The sequence below is a fragment of the Uloborus diversus genome, chromosome 7, assembly GCF_026930045.1.
Source record: "Uloborus diversus isolate 005 chromosome 7, Udiv.v.3.1, whole genome shotgun sequence".
NCBI lineage: Eukaryota > Metazoa > Arthropoda > Arachnida > Araneae > Uloboridae > Uloborus > Uloborus diversus.
Genome location: NC_072737.1, coordinates 100,639,814 through 100,656,587, shown reverse-complemented (window position 1 = coordinate 100,656,587; position 16,774 = coordinate 100,639,814). Strand labels below are relative to the sequence as shown.

At 31.8% G+C, this 16,774-nt stretch overlaps 1 protein-coding gene across 1 annotated transcript in view; it reads left to right on the top strand.

Moving 5' to 3' along the window:
* The window catches only part of LOC129225526 (uncharacterized), a 52,524-nt gene that overhangs the window by 34,624 nt on the left and 1,126 nt on the right, over nucleotides 1-16,774 (top strand). The window contains exons 9-14 of the mRNA XM_054859957.1: nucleotides 1,706-1,773; nucleotides 4,284-4,355; nucleotides 5,148-5,244; nucleotides 5,643-5,685; nucleotides 8,554-8,711; nucleotides 10,498-10,572. Coding sequence (XP_054715932.1) covers nucleotides 1,706-1,773; nucleotides 4,284-4,355; nucleotides 5,148-5,244; nucleotides 5,643-5,685; nucleotides 8,554-8,711; nucleotides 10,498-10,572 — 513 coding nt within the window. The remainder of the gene's footprint in view (nucleotides 1-1,705; nucleotides 1,774-4,283; nucleotides 4,356-5,147; nucleotides 5,245-5,642; nucleotides 5,686-8,553; nucleotides 8,712-10,497; nucleotides 10,573-16,774) is intronic.

Here is a 16,774-nt window from a genome sequence, read left to right as displayed (position 1 = left end):
ATCGACTTCCTTTAATATTTTTGTCTCCCAAAATTTTTTTCCCCTAAATAGCCAAATTTTCTTATAAATTTCCCCAACTTTTTTTTCTTCCCATTTTCACTTTTTTTCTTCTTCTTTATCTTTATCTTCTTTACTAATAATAAAGCTGAAAGTCTCTCTGTCTGGATATCTCTCGTCTGTCAGTATCTCTGTGACGCGCATAGCACCTAGACCGTTGATTTTCATGAAATTTGGCACAAAATTAGTCTGTAGCATAAAGGAGTACACCTCGAAGCAATTTTTCGAAAATTCGATTTTGTTCTTTTTCTATTCCAATTTTAAGAATTTTCTCGAGCAAAATTATCATAAGATGGACGAGTAAATTACCAAGCTATCATAATGTGGAACTGTATGTGGGCAAGCCAATTGGTGAGAAATTCATCATGCATGATTTGTAAATATACAGGGGAAACAAAACAACTTTTGCTTTTCTACTGCGGGCAAAGCCGTGCGGGTGCCACTAGTCATAAATACAAGCGCCTGACCGAAAGATAAGAAATAGCCAAATGTTTTTTTTTTCTACTTGCCTTTACTACCCTGCTTCTGTATGGTACATTTAAACTATGATTTTTGTATATATTTATCCAAAAACATTCTTCATCACACTTATTTTTACCTGTTTCACATATCAACTAGTTGCTTACGCAAAACATTAATGCGAATTCTGTAGCATAATATTCCACTAATGCGAAATGCAAATTCCATAAAGTTGATCAAAGCTGAACCAACGCTGTTTGATACAAACGATGTAACTACTACTTCTTGTCGTGAATCTCAATCCGAAAAAAATTCTTTTTTCCCCGAGGTTTTTCTTTCCCCAGGTTTTCCCCAAAAAATTTTCCCCAAAGAATTCCCTTCAAAACTCATTTCCCCAAAATTTCCCCAGAGATCACCAGATTTCCCCAAAATGGGGAAATTTCCTCCAATCTGGCAACACTGACTGTGGTGCTTCTTGATTTCCAGGGGCCTTAGATAAAGCTGATACTATTTGTACATTTAAAAGAGAAAGTCTAACCCCCCAGTTTTGAAATGGAGGATATGCAGTTATTTCATACAAACCACTAAATAGCAACAAAGTTTGCATAGAATTTTTTCTTCTTTTTTTAGTTTTGCTGTTTTTGTTTAGAAGTGTGTATGTGAACAAGTCAGCGCAGAACAAGTGGCCTTCAATAATGTATGTTTATGTGTTCCAGTTGTTCTACAAAACCATGAGTAACTTTTATTCCTTCCATGTAGCAGAAATTTTAAAGTAAAAGTTCCTAAAAATGGACAAAATCTGTTGTTTTCTAAATATATGTTTCTAACATTCTCATAAGAAATAGCGTTATAGTGAAGCTCAGGCTGGATGTTCTCGAAAAGGCCATTCTTTTTTACTTAATACTGGGCTATTTTTTTAAACATATTGGTAACTTGAGCAGGTTTTGCATGCTAGCAATAAAAAGGGGTCCCTGCTCTCTCTCTCTCTCTCCTTTTTTTTTCAGGTTGGGGGGGGGGATTTATTTTGGAAGAAATAATCTGTTGTTAAATTCAGTATTAAAGGGCTTCAGTATTTGTCGTAGCTTTTATTATAGAATGCAAAAAAAATTTTTTATTGATAAAAAATAATGTTGACTAAGTTTATTAAACACAAAAACTATTTTTTACCTTTTTAAAATTTATGTTTTAGATTCTTCTTGCATCATTTGTGGATCCAAATTCAACAGCAGATAATTTCAAATTAGAAGGTGGCTGGACGTGAGTTTTTAATTTTAATTAGCATCTAATCTTAATCTATTATGTATGCTCAAGTTTACCTTGCATCAATGTTACTTAAAGCACTGATCTAGTTTCTGAATTTTAGAGTATGTATGCTAATCTAATGTATTCTAGAAGAAGATCCAAAAGCAAGCTTGGATCTATAAATTTTGGGCCTTGCGACAACAAAAACTGTAGGGCCAGCACTGTGTATTTGCAATGTTAATAAGTCTTAGTGCTAGTTTTTTTTTTTTTTTTTTAATTTCTTGGCCCCGTTAGGCCCTTTAAGGACTGAGTCCCCAGCAGTGCGGAGTTGCGGGTTGGCAGATCCGGGCCTGTCCAAAAGTCATACAACTCTTTGTAAGATATACTATTCAAAAAGTTATTTTTCTTCTGAATGCAAATTATTTAGTTTGTTGAGAATACAATTCTGAACAAAAAATGACTGGTAATATCACTTGTGGCCAAAACAACCTAGTATGTAAAAATATAATTTAAAAGAAAATTTGCAGTGACTACATTTATTTATCTATGCAATGGCTTTTACAAAGATCTGCACTTGCGTATGTTGGACCAATTACTGTATTAGTTTAACAACTACAATGAAATGAATAACATGTTAAGTTACAAATCACAGAAACTAGACGCAAAACTTTTATCATGAATTTCTCATTTTGAGCTCAATTTCAGATACCAGTTTTGTGCTTAGCCAGGCAGTATAGACTTTTGAGCATAGTGGCAGACGGCTCATTTTCAACCACCTTTTGCATTAGTCCTAATACCTTGTAAAATATAATTAAGATATTCTTTCCTTGATATGTCTTTCACTTAAATTATTATTCTAAAATATTTATTTTAGCAAAATGTTTTAAGTTAGAAATTATTTGATTTTTTTTATTTCAGTTTGAGTTAGTCAAGTTCACTTAAAAAAAGAAAAAATGCTCAGTATTATGTCAAAATATAAATAAAATGCCCGAACAAGAGATTTATCTTTATAAAAATTGCCACTCATGAATGATAACTATATTACTTAATTTCTTCTGAATCACAAATGTTTGCTCTAAATAAAATCGATTTGTTAAATTTAAACTGCTTGAATCTATCTGCTATCAATCTTTTTGAAATTTTATGTGAATATTTTGCTATGTGAAGTAGTAATAATTCTTCAAGTTGGGAAGTTCACAAACATATCTGAGAAAGTAATACAACAGAACTCTGTTATACCATGTTTCGTTTTTCTGTGGAATTAGTTTTACTACTAGTGCCATCTAGTTCTTCAATATTTTAAGAATTTTAAAAGTCCTGTTTTCTTTCTTTCACAAAGTCTTTGTAACCTCACACATCCAACGTTTTTTTTTTTTTTTCGTACTATATCTTCTTCTGCATTAGTGTCTAAGTTCCCTATTTTCTAAGGAAATACACTAAGTCTAGTTTGTATTATGATTGAAACAGTATGCTCCTGATTATGCATGAGTGGATGATCTGCAAGCATCTTGAGGAAAAACATACTGTATTCAATTAACTGACTGATTAAGTGATGGCAAATAAAGCAATAAGAAAAAAAATAGGAGGAAAGTGAAGAAGATAAGTCCTTGGGCCCAAATGACACATGCATATGCTGTATAACACGTTGAGAGAAACTATTACAGTATTTATTGGGGCAAGATTGAACACAATTGACTGCAAAATTGATGCTTAGAAAAGTTTAATGAGGGGTTAATAAAATGTTGTTTTGGGGCAGCAAAAAGCAAAAACAAAAGCCTTTTTTTTTTTCAAAAATTAAATTTTAAAGTTTTTTGTTTTTGTTTCACATTTTGTGCAGAAAAGTGAGGTTAATTTGCAAATAAATTAACTTGTCATATCTTGATCATAAATGTTTTTTCCTTTATTGCTGCGTTATTTTCACTTTATGCATCTTGTGTACAATGCAGCAAACAACTTCTGCTCTAATTGCCTCACATTTTGAACCTTTTTTTCCCTGGCTATTTGCGATTTTCATTTATTCATAGTACTTTCCTTCTTTCCTTCCATCCTTCCTTCCTCAGAGACACAACAGCCGTGGGTGGGCATTAGTGGTTCCTATGCCATTTAATTACGTGGATAATTGGGACTATACTGTATAAGGCTGTAATTACTGTAATTTTGCGACAGTGTATCTTTATTTAAAGACAGTTTATAAAAACTTTCTACCTAAAATAGTGCACAATGTGGTTTCAGTACAGTTTGATTAGATATTTAGCTCAAGCTCTGTTAGTACTCTACTGGGTTGTATAAACAACATTAATATTCATTTGGTAAAAAACTAAGCTTCACTATACCATGGTTATGTTATAAAGCAGGCTCAAAATGTGTCTCCCCATCCCTGTGGTATAATGGGGTTCTACTGTACAATATATCCTACATCAAACAGACAAATCTTTTAACTTTTTTAGTTTGAAAACTGCTGTACAATGTCTTGCTGATAACTATAATTTTTAAATCTGTAATTCACTTATATTTCATTTTTGTAGCATCTATTCTTATTACAAGGGAATGCCAGTGTTGTTCAAGAGTAATACAAATCACTTCATGAAAATTACAAGGTAATTATTAGTTTTTATGGTACTTTTCTATTTGGATTTTAAGCCATGTAAGTTTTAATCACATTTCAAATAGCACTTTTCCGTTATTGATACTTTATGTTCTAAAATATGATTTTAGGTTGCATTAGTATTAAAGTTACTGTATAATCCCGATTTAGCAATTGTCAAGGGACTAGAAAAAGTTATTGTTAAATCTAGGATCATAGGCATTCAACGCAGTCAAATCCGTACCAGTGAAATGTACCCTTAACTTGAGGAAATCGTTAAATTTGAGTATTGTTGAATCAAAATTATACTGTATATAAAACAAAGCTATATTTTAGCTGATTTTATATGAGTTTATTATGGCTCTTTTTGGGTCTCAAAATGTAGCCTATACAAAAATCAATTACAACTTCATACTGAACTATTTGTTTCTTATTTTGTGCTAATTCATTCATTTTTATCATCTTACCAAAAAATAAATTTCACAAAATGGTGGGTATTTAATTGAATAAAAATTCACAAATACTTTACTTATCAGAGCAAACACATTTCAAATTCAAAATTTATGAAATAAAACAAAACTGCTGAAAGACAGTCTTTCAAGTGTACTTATGCACATATATACATTTTAATTATGTACATAAATATTATAAATCAATGTAATGATTTAAAATTCTGAAAGTTTTTTTGATTTTTTTTATAATTCATGCATTATATAATATCATTATATGTATGAATTATATTACCATCATAACCATTTAATATATTGATTTTCATTTTTAAAATGTTATCATTTTAAACTTTCAGCTTTTTGTGCCAAACCAAAATTCCAGCGCCTCCAAGAGATGTTTGGAAGTATGTGAAAAATCCTAGATTCAGATTTATTAGTGATGAAACTGTTAAGGTTTGTTCAAAATTTTTCTTTGAGTATTTTCTAATTACATGCATTAAGGTTTTACTTTTTGCATTACTTTTATCTTTCTGGCAAAAATTGTTGTATATTCACTAATTAAATTATTTTTGCAGTAACCATCACTTAAAAAATCAGCCGTTTTTTAAAATCAGTTCTAGAAGAACAGAATTATTATAATATCAAAATGTGTCGCTATTATGAAACAAAAATGTGTTTTATAAAAGTGTGTGAATGTGATTTTAAAAAGCGGTGGATGCTGTATTGATGTTCAATCTGTTAGAATTGTTTTTCAAAAAGTTTTTTAATGCAAAAAATTGTGCTTGTATAAATAACTTTTCTTTTCTTTACACCCAAGAATGTCACAATGAAACTTAACTCTTCTATTGCAGTCAGTAGAAATCCTGGACAAAATTTCTAATTATCAGACTCTGAGTAAGTTATGCATCATTTCCTTAGATTTTTACATTTATAAAAAAAATGTTTTCAAAGTATTTTAATTAAACTGACCTTTATTTTAGCTTTCATGCAATTTTGTTTCTTTCTTTTCTTTTTTCTTGTAAATTGTTATACGTTTTATGCACATTTGTGTTGGTTTTATATATATATATATATATACATAGATGAATGGACATTTTGTTCATCAGTGATGTACTTTGATATGTTAATGAAGGTTCTCTAATAGAAATGTATTATGCTCTGTGCATGTAAACAGCAGTATCTACAAACTTTTTTTTTAACTTCTAATTATCTATCTTTTCTCAGTTTTATTTGAAAAAACATGTTTGGGTTTGACTGAAAATAAAGCGCCTAAAAAAATAATAAGAAGAAAGTAAGAAATAAGAAAAAAATTATTGAGTTTCAAAAGTTTACTGGTGTTTGTTGGAAATCAAAAACTTATTTTTGAAAAAAAATTAAAAACTCACTTTTGTAGATACAGTAAACTCAAGATTATCGGCTGTCTGATTATTCGTGGGTCCTTTCATAAACACATTTTTTTGTATTCAATGTTAGTAGATCCAATGTAGCAATGTTTTTAGTTATAATTTAAATGAATATGTTAGTGTCATCAATATTTTTTATCTATTGCATACACTTAGTATCGTTTTTAACCTATTACAGTGCCCGCCACCTTTTAAAATCACATTCGTTCTGTGGACATTTGATTTTATAAAGCGGCTGATTTTATTAACCGGCATTCAAAAAAAAAAAAAAAATAAATAAATAAATAAAGGTTTTCAAGTTTAAATACTCTAAAAATGAATTGAATTACTTCATTTATTTCTGTTTTAAGTATTTAAAACTACAGTTATCATTTTAACTGAACATGAGGTACATTTTTTTAAAATTATTATTTGCACAAGGATCTTAAAATATAGGCGTACTTTTGTTTGCTTAACAGAATTGGGAGAGCAAATATTCAATATGGTTTGAGAGTTTACAAAGTGTTTTGTTACATTCAACATCATATTTTCCTCTTTTCTCTAAAATGCATCGTACACTCAGAGATTTCCTCATCTTCTGAGACTGATTCCTTCACTTCTTGGTGCTTCTTTAACAATTTTTTACAGATGATGTCCAAAAGTTTGATTTTATAAAACGGCGATAGTGATTTTATTAAAAGATGGCTTTAACATGTTTTGGTATTGCAATGATTCTGTTCTTCTAGATTTGATTTTAAAAAGCAGCTGATTTTATTATCCAGTGATTTTTTTAGTGGCGGGTACTGTATTCGGATTATTCACAGTTTTCGCTTATCTGCGGTTACCATGCCACCCTATTCGGCGGATAATCGGGAGTTTACTGTACTGCCATTGACAGACACCAGTATTGCTATAGGAGTTTGTTAATTCAGTTCCCAATAAATTAGGTTGCATAATTTGGTGAGTAATAGTCATCATCTCATTTCTGATATGAAAAACACAAATCAATGAAAGTTTCTTCTCTCACTTTAACTGCCGGCATTCCAAACGAAAATAAGGACACAAAACATGCATAGATTGAATAGATGAAAGTCCAGCTAGATCCAAACTCAAGTGTTTGCAACAAAGCAGGCAAATGAACCAGAAAATTTCAGCACACTTTGAATTTAAGTACCATATTTTCGGGAGTAAGAGCCGCATCGTAATACATTTGCAAGGGAAATTTTTTTTTAATGTATGCGCCACACCCAACATTAAATAACTTAAAAGCACAATTAGTAGTAAAGAACCCGGGAATGAGAAATGCAAATGAAAGAAATATTTTTGTAACTATATATACTTCACTGTAAATATAATTTTCTTACCTTGAGAGGAGACATTGGTTGGTTATCCAGGGCGAGGGAAGCGATTCCTTCTCAATGCCTCACTCTGGCCCAAGTAGCACAAAAATATCAATCAACGTAGAAATGACATAGTTCGGTGTTTGAATCCAGAACAATAATGGATAAGGTTCTTGAAACATTGATTTATATCGAAGTACGTTTTTTTACAGACTTGATTTAAAAAGTAACTTTTACATTTGAAATTAACTACTCATTATTAAAAGCGTTTACATAGTATTATTCTCATTTATATAGAAATCAGGAGCAAAATAGAGAAAATGGCAAACATCGAAAAACGTTTTCCAATGTTAGAAAAAAATATTGAAACACTGACGCACTCTTCCTTCATCGATCGGTATATTGTGCTACCTGCTGGCAGCAGGTCGATGTTGTGCTATCTATTGGCAGCATTTTCAACTTGATTTTTTTTTACTTGGGAAAAAAAAAAGGCTGTAACCACCGCAGCAGCATTTTTTTTTTTTTTTTGCTTTTTTTCTGGTATGCACCGCGGTGCTTATTCCTGAAAATACGGTATTCAGCCAAGTTTTGTTCCAGTATGGCCTGTTTCTTTCAAATTTTAAAGATATAATTTATTTAACCATTTTTTCCCTCCAGCAGACAATTTTAATGAGAGAAGACAGCTTTGAATTTCATTGTGTTAAGTTTTTCATAGGAATAAATAGTTGGTTGCACAAACAAACTAGCTCTTTTAATCGAATGTTTAATAATATGTTGTACAAAACATTTGTATATAATGCAGAAAGCTGCAACATCAATAAGCTAAAGATCTGAATAGACTTTACAGCTCTTTTAAGAATACTTGAAGTTTCTTTTTCAACGTAAAAACTAACCCGAAAACAATTAAAGTCACAAGAGCATATATAGTTTATTAATATGATTAAAAAAATGTAATTCCCTTTTGTAAAAAAAACCCTTTTTCATTCAATTATGTTTTAAAATTGTCTGCAAATGGAATATATTTTTCACTTGTTTTTAAGTACACATTTATCATGAAAATGCTGGATTTCTGAAGAAAGAAATGATAGACTTTTGCCTATTACACACTGAAAGGGAAGAACAAAGGCGCTGCTATTCTGCCTTCCATTCCGTCGAGTATGACAAGTGCCCTTTCATGAATGGAGTCACAAGAGGAATTGTAAGTAATTTGTGAAAGTTATTTCTATGGCATGTATTTTCCTTTCTTTCTTTTTTTCCTGTTAGCATTAATTTGTTTTTTCACTTTCCTCATAGTGATGACATAATTTGTTAATAACACAGGCCATCCGCGATCCCTGTACTTCTCATGTTTGTTTTGTAGCGTAAACATTCACATACCTGCTGCCAGTGACATGCACAGAAATTTTGGGGCCCCGTCACAAATTACTTTTACAGGACCCCTCCCTATTGTTTACCCCTTACCCCTATATATTTCATTCTCATTTAAAAAATTTTGGGCCCCCTTCAGGCTCGGGCGCGAGTCAACAGGTGTACCTTGTCTCCCCCCCCCCCCCCCCCCGCCTGCTGCTCTTCACAGGAGTTTTTCGCTTATTTGAGTTTTCTCCCGATTTCTGCTTAACTATGATTTTCTTCCACTCTTTGAAACAAAATGGATGAAATTATTTCAGCTGCTACAAACTCTCAAAAGATTGAGCACAACGAAAAGTGATAAACGATAATTCAGAAAAGTTAAAAGAAGAGAACTGATAATAATAAATGTTAAATTTGAAAAAATGAGAAAATAAAAATTTGTGGCAAATCATAACTTGCCAACTTACTGCTTAATTATAGTGACAATAATTCTTACCCATGAATTGATTGTGAAATTGAAGGATACATTAACTGGCTGAAGTTTCTGAGAACAGTAATTAAAATTGTGCAGTCAAATGCTATCAAAAAGTATTTTATTAAATTTAATTTTTCTGCATCTTTTTGATATTGAGAATTGGACTATACTTATGAAAGAGCCTTATCTGTTCAATTTTCTGCTGAACATTTTCTAAAATTTGTTTTGTGGAGGGATGCTTTTGGAAGCATTTTTAACGTTTGAATAGCAGTTTCTTTCGTTCTGTTTTTATATACTGTGAAATAAACTGCCGTTTTAAAAGTGTTTTATACGTTTGGTTTATATTATATATGCAGCTCTATTTTTGTTCCAGTTGAAAAGAATTAAACAAATTAAAGCACTTTATCAGCAGCTTTTGCATGTGAAACATTTATTTTTAATACAATTTAACCCCAATTTAACAATTTCCAAGGGACTGGAAAAATGTATTGTTAAATCGAAGATATTGTTTAATCGAGGAGCATAGACATTCAAAGCAATCAAATCCGAACCAGTGAAATGCATCATTTTAAATTAAAGTTATACTGTATTTAGTTTTATTTATTTTCTTCTAATAAAAGTTTCCTTTGAAAATGAATTTTAAACTTTCAATTTGATAAAATTTAATTTAAGCAGATCAGTATTAAAATATTTTTAATGTACAATTAACTGCATTTGTCTCCTGTTCTATTGATACAAAATCTGTTTTTCAAAGTAAAATCTACTGTTTATGTTTCTTTCAAGAACGTCAGGTATGCTTTTGTGTAGTTTCGTATTTTATTTTACTCACAAGTAAAACCCTTGATAATAGAATTTTAATGTACTTCAAAAGACTTACAACTATAAAAAATGGAAGAGTTTGAAAATAATATATTGAGTACTCCAAAAGCCCCAGTGTCAGCTTACATAATCTAATTATGAACAGAAGAAACTGCCACCTAAACTTTATTGTAGCAAACATAAGAATTTTGCTGTGTTCGTGTTTTGTTTTCAATCTCAATAATGTCATTTAGTGTTGGTGATTCCTAAAAAAACTTTCAATTCCTGATTTCAATGCTCCTTATTTATTTGTTTATTTATTTATTTTATATTCTTATAAGATGATCTTGATTCTCTGCAGTTACGGCCAAGTGGATGGGTTGTAGAAGAAGTTGATAATAATCCAAATGAAAGTAAAGTTGCATATATGATACAGGTAAATGGCTTTTGAAATAGTTCTTACTCCATAGTTATAATTATATGAATTCCATCTCAAAAATGATTTACGTATGAAGTTTTTAGTAATAACTGAGATGCTATTCAATGCTATATCGTAGCGTTAATACCTGCATCTTCTTAAATGTAAATGAGAAACGGCCAAGTGAAGAGATCTATTTAACATGCTAACTTGCATTCAGTCGCTTATTCAGTGCCAGCCTCTGATGCAACCCTTGTTCATGCCACTGATCATTAGAATATCCACAACTCACTCCAACCCCAATTTTGAGTGATTGAACTTTAACATTTTTATTTGCTTGGCATGATTAGAATGCTTTTTAAAATTCCTATCTGCCTTTAATTTAAAAAAGGAAATGCAGGAGCCTCAGTCTTCAAAACATGTTTTTGTATGCAAATAGCATGAATTTCCCCTTTGATGTAAAAATTTAAATACAATAAAAAAGAAAAAAGTACAGATAAACCCCGGGAGCTATTGCATATTGAGTCCTGATTGCTGCTATGACACTGCATATGTGATAATGCAATGATTTAATTTTATTTTACTGTAAGTTTTAAGCCTGGTAAGAATGTCACATGTAATTGGTGTTTCGGAGACTATTTTTTAAATTTATCTATTTCCTACCATATTGTTATGTTTTGCAATGTGATGTTTTAAGTTTACACTTTAGTGCAAGGTTTATATTTGTTACATGTTTTTTTCTTACTTGGTATATATTTTTTAAAACTTTATTTGGCACTGTAGGGTCTTACCATTACATTTTAATGTAACTTTTAGGCATGATTAGGAGCTACAATTGCCACTTTGGGTTTGACAATACAATCAGGGCCGAGGCGTCAGCTCAGTATCGAAGTAGTATGTTTAATTTGGCAACCAAACTGACAAAGGACATCTTTGGCTCTCAGTGGCACTGAATACAATGTTATAAATTTTCATTATAAAATGTGTAGCATTCAATAAAAATTTACAGCATATATAAAATTAAATTTATAGCATTTTTTTTTTTTTTTTGCTTTTTTTTATTCAATTAGTGTTTTCTGCACACCAAATTTGGTGTGTTCTTTTTTCACTTTATTTCGTTCCTACTATAGTACTCTTATTTGACGCTATGGTGCTTTAATTTTACATTTTAATGTAAGTTTTATATCTGTTTTTATAATTTGGGAAAATACAACCATGCTGGGGTATAATTCCCTGATTCCAAGTTTAGATTAAATTTTCAGATTAAAATTGAAATTTTTTTTCACCAGACTTCATTTAACCACGTAAGGACACAGTTTGCCAACACCCTATATCAGGGGTTCTCAAATTTTTTTGATTCACGCCACCCTTTGAAGTCTTAGAATTTTCTCACGGTACCCTTTTCTATCTCTGTCATATACATATACAAGGTGTCCCTGAATGTCGTGTACAAACTTAGAGTGGAGGTAGAGAACACGATAACAAACAAGAATTACTCAAGAACAAAAAGGTCTCAAATACAATGCTGACGTGCTACAAGCACATGAAGCCAGACACTGAAAGATGCGGAAAGGTTTAAAGGAAGAAAAAAAAGTAAATTATCACACAAATAAAATTTGACCCTATACTGTCGGCTCTGCTTAGTTGGGTAACAGATAAATGAATACCCCACTTATATGAATAAAATCTCCTGGAACCGAAAATTTCCCCATAGGTGTAATGTTAGAGATCCCCGCCTAATTGAATAATTTCCCCGGTTAATGGAATAAAAGTGATCAGCTTTTGCATATATTTTTGCTGGGAAAAATTTTGAATACGTTAAAAATAAATTAATTATAAGAGCAATTATTGACATAAAAATTTAAAATAGTATTTTTCGGCAAACAACGGGATCGAAAAACAACATTCATATTCCATCAAAGCATTTCCATTATTCTATCTAGTTTCTTTTATTGTTGCCATTACCAACAGACAGTTGATAATTAAATTGAAAAACACAATGAAATATAAGCATTGCAGACGATAAGAAATTGATAAATATTAATTAAGTAAAACACGTTAATTTGGGTTAGAAAAGTGTTCTCAAAATACCTTGAGCAAAGATTCCACTATTATGGACTTTCTCAAAAAAATATGAACTGAAAAAAGGTGTCAAAATTAGAGGTGGGCAATGTTGTTCCTTTTAATGATCCGTTCAATAGAGGATCGTTCATTCTTTTGATCTGTTCATTCAACTTGTTCATTTGAATGTCCTTGTTCATTTAAAAAAGTTACAGGTGATCTCTTTGCACGACATACTTACAGACATTCGAAATGTTTCATTAAATCAGTAATATTCTTTGAAGGTAAAATAACTAAAATGATCTAAAAGTGAGAAAATATGCCTAAAAAATGAAACAAAAAACCTTTATTCAGGTTTAGATGTAAAAAGCAATTATAGTTAATTTTGTAAGATATTTCTCAGTTGCCGAATGGTAAGATACGCTTTCCATTCCAAAAATAGCAGGTTCCATTTCAGCAAGTCAAAAAGTGAAGTTATTAAATTTTCCAGCTACAGCACTATATACATGTTGTATTATCAATAGACCATGTATAACGAAAAAATGTAACAACAAATGTGTCAATAGCTCAGTAGGAGTACCGGATAACTTCATTAAAAAAAAAAGAGACTCACCTTAAATATTAGGGACCTTCAAAATTATACCACAGTAGAACAGAAAAAAAAAATGCAATACTTTTTTGAATGGGAAAAAATAGACAGTATTAATAATTATTAAAAATCTCTGGGTATTAAATGTAAAATAAGCGACTTGGAAGTCACCAAGCAAGTTAAAAATAAAGTCAAATCAATGTAGAACCTAGTTGATAGGGTTGTTATAGAAGACAAAAGGGTCGTCAGAAAAGTGATAAAAGGTATTTTTAGAAATAATTTTGGTCACAGAAAGCGTGAGAAAATTTTAGCAGGTGCATGGGACAGAAAGTGGAATATTTGTTAGCTGCAAGTCAAGAGGAGCAGATTTTTACAAGTGGCATTCTCTTCCCTTCGTACAAAATTTATTCAGTTAAAACTTTTAGCAACTTTTCCTTCTAAAATGAAAGGAAGTGGTTTTACTTTTTTCTTTATATTGGTGCAATTTAAAATTCTGGATATTTTAGTTTCAAAAACCAACTTTTACATGCAGTGTTATCATTCAAATGCATTAATATGTAACATTGTGGAGGGGAAAAGTTTCCAGTTTCGACATTTGACTTTCCCGCTTGCCTGTCTGATTTTAACATTGATTTTAATCATTTATGTGAAAAAAAAAAAAAACAACTGCTTATTAGCAATTTGTTATAAAACCAAGTAGCAGTCAATGAGACTGCTGATATATATTGATGATATTTTCTTGCCTAGTTATAGCAATTAGTTTGATAGTAGTTGTTTTGACCAATGGTCATTGCAAGTAATGAACAAATCTTTATTTATCGATCAGTAATGATTAAAGATTAGGTATATTTGATATACATGATTTTTAAAAATTTTCTTCTGTGACCGAACAATCACCTAATCCTGGTACTCATTTTACTTCTCGGAAAACCTTTTTACCCCTTTGGATGCAATGACCCCCTGATTCAGAAGAGCTGGAATGGAAGAATTTCGTGTAGATAGTGCTTTAAATTAGTAGTTCCCAACCTAGGAGGCGCGCACCCCTAGAGGGGCGTAGAGGGATTTCAAGGGAAGCATGAGGGTATATAGAAGCTTGAGGGTTGAAATAATTTTGGTCACAGAAAGGGTGAGAAGATTTTAGCAGGTGCATGGGACAGAAAGTGGAATATCTAAACATTTTGTTAGTAGCCCAAACAAGTTACATAAAACGTTACTAATAGATACATTGGAAAATTGCAAATGATCTGCAATGATTAAAGAAAAATGATGAATAAAGCAGAAAGTAAAAAAAGTTTAAATGAATATACTGCACTGCACTGAGAAAAAAGAAATTTGAGATTGATTGAGAGTTAAAAATTTAAAGATAAATGTTTTTTTTTTTTTTTAAATACGATTTAATCACAAGTGTATCAATACAATTTCCATACTAATTACCATTCAAAAGAATGGTTGTTCATTTTTTAAGTGAACAAATGGAATCTTTCGTTTTAAGGATTCGTTCATGAACCTAGTTGAAACAAAGATTTAATACCTCAAACTGTAAGTTACATATTTATAACTTTCATACGTACTTGTACTATACAGGGCCGTTGAGGTAAATCCGGAAAATGGGACACAAGTATTAAAACTCTTATAACGCAAACAAAAAGGATTTATTTTGTACACAACTTTGCAATATTATAGAAAATATGTTATAAAAAGAAATTATTCTATATAGCCGCCGTTAGCTGCCACCACTCGCTCAAGACGTGACCGGAACCGACCGCATGCATGTTTCACCTCCTTCCTGTCCACGTTGGGCACCACCTCAGTAATGGTGGCTCTCAGCGCGTCCTTGGTATTATGAAATTTTGCGTTAACCTTTTCCTCAACTACGCCCCAAAAGTAGTAATCGAGAGGATTGCAGTCCGGGCTGGAGGGTGGCCACAAGTCGGGGGTCCAGTGGTAGGGCACATTACTGTGAAGCCACGCTTGGGTTTTTCTCGACTTGTGGGCTGGCGCTGAGTCCTGCTGGAAGACATAATCTCTTCCGGCGGCCACCATGTCCATCCAGGGCTTGACTACCGTTTCCAATACGTGAATGTATCCATCGGCGTTGATTCTGAGACCTTCTTCAAAGAAATGAGGTGGCATAACATCCCCTTCGCAGCTGATAACCCCAAGGACCATGACCGCTGCTGGTAATTTAGCGTGCATGACGGTGGGCACTTCTGAAGCATCCACTCAACTGACCTGAAGATAACCACTCAATAATCTCCTTTGGTGATTTACCAGCACGAAGGGACTCAAGGATCGCTGCTCTTCTGTCTTGTTCCCGGCTCATGTTGTTGCTTGTTGTAACGTATCTATATGCGTGCGCCTCGTGACGATATGAACTACACATTAGATAACCTATTCGCAAATATGCACTCAACAACTGCTAGAGGGCAGTCAATAAACAAATTCCGTATTTACCTCAACGACCCTGTATACAGTCAATTCGTGATAACTCAAAGTCTGATAACTCGAATATTATTATAATTTGAAGTTTTTATCAAGTCCCTATCCATTTGTCTTTAATTGAATGCTAATTATGCTCAATACCTCGAAGTTAACTTCCTTTAACTCAAAAATTTTTCAAAGATGACTTTAAATTTATTTTGAAAGAACCAAAAAAAAAAAAAAAAAAGAAAAAGAAAAATGTATAATTCAAGTGGCTATGAGAGAAAAATTCTTTCACCTTCACTTGCAATTGCTGTACAATAGACCTCTAAAGCAAGGGAAACACCTGATGAGCCAATGTGTGATAAAGGAGTTACACGTGCGGAAATGAGTATAACCTGTATTCATTTGTTGTACTGTACTGTTTACACTTAGACATGTTGCTGTACTATAAATCAGTTTTTAAGCTGTCAAGTTGCCAAGTCATTTATTGTACCTTTATTCAAAGGCTGACCTAAATTAAGATGCACTCCCCTTCATTTTTTAGTTCGATCATTTGCTGATAAATTTCCGAAAGGGAGAGAGAGAGAGTTTTCTTTAGATGGTGTAAGCGAAAGCTAAAAACCTTGGATTAAGAAAGTAAAATAAATCTTAATTAAAACATTGAAAGCAATCCGACAATCAAAAAGAAAGATAATGCATTGAAATATGGCTCCAAATGCTATGTCAATGATGTTGAAAGAGAAACTTCAAAAGCGGTTTGAATACATGAATTCAAATTTCAAACGAATAAAGGTGTGCACTTTTCTTGAAGTAGAAGCGTTTTCAGCAGTATCGAATTCAAGACCATGCAATTCCTAAGTAGATGTTTGCTGCGTGAGAAAGCAACAAATTTCGCTATATTACTGAACATAGAAAATTTTCTCACCAGTGCTGGATGGCTGGAGAAAATCAGGACCAGACACAACTTTGTCTTCAGAACTTTTCACGGAGAAACTGTGCATATTGTACTTAGAAACTTTTAAGTTTTGTAATTTTGTCTGTTACATATACATATTAATTAAAATATTGGATGGTTTTTGATATTAAAATGTCGAAAACCGAAACTAGCGGTAAGCCGAACTTCTGATAAGTCGAAGTTTTTCGTCA